Source organism: Carassius carassius, chromosome 4 (genome assembly GCF_963082965.1).
Source record: "Carassius carassius chromosome 4, fCarCar2.1, whole genome shotgun sequence".
Taxonomy (NCBI): Eukaryota; Metazoa; Chordata; class Actinopteri; order Cypriniformes; family Cyprinidae; genus Carassius; species Carassius carassius.
Window position 1 is genome coordinate 20980897 of NC_081758.1, and position 5116 is coordinate 20986012.

The 5116-nt window shown below is 37.1% G+C and overlaps 1 protein-coding gene across 3 annotated transcripts; it reads right to left on the reverse strand.

The window, feature by feature from the left end:
* Positions 1–917: 917 nt before the first annotated feature.
* wdr54 (WD repeat domain 54) lies at positions 918–4569 on the reverse strand. Of its 3 annotated transcripts, none has more exons than XM_059541978.1 (10): positions 4354–4569; positions 3743–4042; positions 3517–3579; positions 3372–3438; positions 3168–3224; positions 2925–3052; positions 2671–2771; positions 1840–2002; positions 1553–1627; positions 918–1158 (listed from the first exon to the last, which is right to left on the reverse strand). In XM_059541978.1, the coding sequence occupies exons 2-10, from the start codon at positions 3965–3967 to the stop codon at positions 1027–1029; spliced, it is 1011 nt and encodes a 336-aa protein (XP_059397961.1). In that variant the 5' UTR covers positions 3968–4042; positions 4354–4569; the 3' UTR covers positions 918–1026. The 3 variants fall into 3 exon arrangements, with proteins under 3 accessions (XP_059397961.1, XP_059397964.1, XP_059397968.1); XM_059541981.1 differs by having other exon boundaries at positions 4532–4564; XM_059541985.1 differs by having other exon boundaries at positions 4502–4521.
* Between the last annotated feature and the right edge of the window lie 547 nt (positions 4570–5116).

Here is a 5116-nt window from a genome sequence, read left to right on the forward strand (position 1 = left end):
ATGTAAATTCATGAACATGTATTGTATGAGGAGTGTAGAGAACACATCGGAAGGAAAACAAAGCCTGGTCATTTTGGGCATATCCAATTTATGTTTGATATTTTTTACATATTGAATAGAACTGAATGTTGGATATGTTCTGATAATGTTCTATGAAATGTTTCATAGATGTTTTATATGAACCAACGTGCTTGAATACAGTTGTGCTTGAATTAAATATGCTAATTCTGATCTCAAAAGTTACAGATGTAAGATCTATTGCCATCTACTGGTACACATTTCTAATTGCGATAAAAGTCCCAGTAAACAAGTTATTTTATTTATTTATTTAGCTCTTCTTTAGTTGCTGAATTGTCACAGACAATTGTTTACAAAGAAACAGAAAATATGACAACAACCCAAAATATAAAATATGTGGTTAAACATCAAGTTGAAATAACAATCTACATACAATGCATTTATTTCTAGACAAATACAAAGAACATTATAATTCCACTTGGAAAAATAGCCTCTGCACTATTTAATATTCATAATGAATAAATACTTTTTTGATATGTTTTGTTTTCTGAACCACAAATATGATATGTGATCTGATTCAATTGTGCATCCAAAATTGTTCAATGAGGTAACAAAATTGTTCAATAACACTTTAGTAAATACAGTTACTAAACAAATTATGTCAGAAGCAAAACACTAACAGAACAATCCCTTCTAACATTTTATCATATTAATGCTTGGGTCTACTGAACATGTTCTGTTTAACCAATGTTATTTTTTGTTATGTTAATTTTACCTTAATTTCAGAGCACAAAAAGAGTATTTTTTACTTAGCACACCTACCAATCATGTATTCAGATGTGGCTTTTTAGGCATGTAGTGCCTAAGAATTTAGAAGAACATTCACGCCAGCCTGACGCTGCCTATCATGACTGCACACCAATATATTGTCAAGACATGACCTTCCTTCAACAGGCGATCCTCGTATGACCAATGGGACTGTCTTAGAAGTGTATGCTGTATTCCTGACTAGGCTTGCGTGTAGCGGATGATCTCACTCAAGTCATAGCCAGTTACTGCAAATGCATAGCCATCCCCGTCACAGAACTTGGCTCCGCAGATCTGTGTATCAGTCACACACTCATTGTACATGTGCTCCACCTAGAAAGGACAGAGAAACATGTGGGAGAACATTTGAAATCAGCTGAACATACAAAATGCTTTGCAATGAATGTCCATTTAATGAAACTACTAATGCAGTTCTAGAGCAAGTTCTCCACAGATCAAACCTTGGGGTCGGTAAGATTTTTAATGTTTCTGAAAGTCGCTTATGCTCACCAAGATTTGATCAAAGTAAAAACAGTAGTATTGTAAATATTATTACAATTAATATTTTATTTGAATAGTTTTTTAGAGATGTATTAATGTATTTGCTGTCACTTTTGTTCAGTTTAATGCATCTTGCTGAGTAATATAATAAAATTATTTTAAAAAATCTTACTGACCCCAAACTTTTGAACGGTAGTGTACTGTTTGTGTCTGTGAGTGGTTTTACCTCTACACTATTAGTCTCTGGAGTCAAGCTCAGATGCCAAACTCTAACCCAGGAGTCTTCTGCTGCAGAGATCAGCTTTTCCATTGAACAAAGGGAAAAAAAGATCAGTATATGAGAGTTTACCATTTTAAAAATACAATTAATTAAGCCTATTTGTGTTCATCAAAACAGATGAAAAAAAATATATTTCAATCTGTTTTGACTTAATTACTACTTAACATGCACATATTATAGTTGCATACATTAACTGTGCAACACACAGACTGTTTACATAATTCTTCTCTCACCAGTCCGGTGAACGGGGCAATGTCGAGTGAGTAGATCCAACGTGCATGGGCATTGACCTCTGCATGCAGTATACCTGTGACCCCCTCATACAGACGAATCTGTCCCGTCCCATAGCCTGCAATGACTGTGCCCTTCCAGAGCTTTACTGAAGAACAACACGTGCTGAGAGAAGAAGATATATAATAATATACATGTTATATTAATGATGCATTGGTATAAGTATAGTGGGCCTCTTTCAAAAAACTCAAGCAGATGAATACATGCACATGAGTTTTTGTGAATTTTTTTGTAAAGTCACTCTGACGTGAATTTTTTGATTAATGAAAAGGTGCATTTTATGTTCTTTGATAACACTTACCATAATAATATATAATAACACAATTAATTAGTTATCCAATTAGATGTACTGTATGGGAAAATACAATTCACTGCTAAATAAAAATGAGACCGTCTGTTTTTGATTTTATCATAGAACACTACTATTTTGAGCACCAGCATTAGTCTTCAAGCTTACCACTTTAATTATACTATATCATTTTTGTAAGGAATATGGCCAATTGCTATTTTGCATTCATTTAATTTAATGGAGCCAAACCTGAGAAGGAATTCCGAAAGATCCTACAGGATTCTTTACACAATTCACATTGCTGTAATTTAGGGGAGGGGATTTTTACTGACAATCAATGAGTGTGTAAAATAAACCTCAATTCTGAGGTTTATGAATTGTTCATGAATCCAGGGAAAACTTTTCAGGAAGGTCCACTTTATTTGCAAATTTGGCAAAATATACTAATAGTCTCTTGTATAGTGAGTTTTAATTCCTAACATACTCAAAACCAGGGATCTTGTTGAGCAGTTGAAAATCTTCTCCTGATTTCCACACACAGAGGAGGCCAGAGTCATCAGCACTAACTAAATCAGCAATACACTCCTAAAAAAAGAAATCAGTTTAATAAAACACTTGAGCCACCAGTAACTTAAACCAACTTAACTAAACATGACAAAAAAAAGCAACAACCTACAAATAGCATTTGCCCTATGGAATAACAATAGCACTGAAATGAAAGTCACTGCAAGTTAATACCAGATTGCCTGAGCACTCAGAGGCCATGTCTGTGATTGCCTCCTTGTGTTCCTCCAAAACCTCAGACAGGGTGATGTTACTGCCTTTACTGGGAACGTCAAACACAAGCACTGAGCCAGATGAGACCCCTGAAGGAAGTGTGAGGAGTTAAAAAGTGCACTTTCAGTACACATACTAAGCAAATATGTAAATGAATTAGAACAGGTCCCTATGTAGCTACTGCTGACAGATGAAGACACTCACCTACACAAATATATTTTTCCCGCACTGCTGCAATTCCTCGAGCAAACACTGCCTTCGCTGGAAGATTACAACAGACAATGTCAGACAGGTACACAGAGGTCACAACCTGTTTCCCACAGTTTTTTCTTCAAAGGATGTGAAAATAAAGAAAGAAAAAGAATGAATACATTTACTGTATTTACAGACACAGAAATGTGCACTGACCAGTCGGGGCCTCTGGTGTGTCCAGTGCATGCCAATAGACCATAATGGATCCATCTGATTCATACATCTGATGAATAAAAAAGTTCAAGTCATGTTTCCTGGGCAAATAAACCATTTTAATAGCATGGCATAACACTCAACCCACCTGGATTCCCTTCTGAGAGGTGAGAACAAGAAGATCTCTTGAGGGCAGGACACACCAGGCTGCCTGTCCGACAAAAAGAAAGAATAAAAAGAAGTTAATTGGGATAAAGGTGAAGCAATAAATGGTGTAAACAATGGCATCAAGACACTGTAGGCAAAACCGCACTAAACCAGTATAATCATCAGTCTTTATTAGCACTCAAATGGTAGGGTACCAGTGGTCTCACCTGCATGATAAGCGAGGAGCTGGTGGCCACGTTGCCTTCTTTAGATTGCAGCTGTCGGTGGGAATAGTTCAGTCCGTCCCAAGAGGCGCTGACCATGTTCACCACGTTGGCGTGGACCACCGTGAAATAGGTGAGACAACGCGGCGCGATGCGCAGGACGCTCAGGTTGTTGTAGAGCGCCGACGCGCTGCTCTTTATCTGAATGCTTTTCTCTTTGTGGTACATCTTCGCAATTTTTTTTTTTTTTTTTTTTTTTGGAAGAGCGCCGCTTGTTTACTTTATAAGCTAGGGATGTTTTTTCTGAAAGACAAGGCAGGACGTGTAAATCAGTTCAAACTAAAGGAACAGTTAAAGAAAGAGTTTCTTGAGACAGTGAAGACGAGGCTGTTCAGTGACTGGTTGCACTTTACGGCATTAAATCGGATTTTAGCAGCATGTCTAGACTCCAGATGACCTCTCGACAGCAAGGCGAGAGTATGAAAATATGAAATACTGCTTCTTTTCCAGTAACAACACTGACATTTAGTTAACCTAAAAAAAATGATTATTTACCGTGTAATTGGGCGTGATACATTTTACTTATATAAATCGAAGCAACTAACGTTACCAACCCTGAATGAAGGCAGCTGATGCGTTCTCCTGTTAATCTTCCTCGTTTCAGAGCAAATACTGAAACAAATTGCTCCAAATATGAAAATAACATACGCCGTTTCTGTTAATAGACTAATGAACGTCAAATAAGAGGTATTATGCATATACTTGTTTCATTTTATTCAAGCAAGCTCTCACCATCTCGCGTCTCTTGCAGCCATAGTGACGGAGCAGACGTGTGTACGTGTGTAGAACGTCACAGTTATCTGCGGTGCACGAAGTGACGGAAAATTCTAAACGTCTGAAACTTTACAAAAATAATTACGCATCTGCAACACTAAATCTGTATCTAATAATAATTATATATATATATATATATATATATATATGGACAGAAAATCTACAAAAGTTACGGACTGCAGCTTTAAACTATTCATGCAAAGTAACCCTGTCAAACACTGTATGACGAGCTAAGACATTAAAGTCTGGGCAGCCTGTGATGCCAGTACAAGCTATGCCTGGAATATGTCGGTCTTCACAGGCAAAATTGCTGGGGCACAGCCTGAAAGAAATCAGGGCAGACACATTGTACCCCAAATGACAGCTAGTCCCCAGAAATAGACAATAACCTGCAACACTTTCTTCACATTGAACGCCCTTGGCAAAATGCTTCTTCAGAGAAAATGGTTGGAAGTGCGTGTAGGAATAAGCCAAAGCACCCATCTTTAAACAGAAGACTTTAAAAACATTGATTTACAACAACATCTTTCTGGCCCATGGCAC

What these genes read in the sequence shown, in the direction of transcription:
- wdr54 (XM_059541978.1), bottom strand. Translation starts at nt 3,967, where the DNA reads ATGTACCACAAAGAGAAAAGCATTCAGATAAAGAGCAGCGCGTCGGCG. An exon ending in CCTCTCAGAAGGGAATCCAG is followed by an intron (nt 3,439 to 3,516) that starts GTGGGTTGAGTG and finishes TTTATTCATCAG; the next exon opens with ATGTATGAATCAGATGGATC. An exon ending in GGAAAAATATATTTGTGTAG is followed by an intron (nt 3,053 to 3,167) that starts GTGAGTGTCTTC and finishes CACTTCCTTCAG; the next exon opens with GGGTCTCATCTGGCTCAGTG.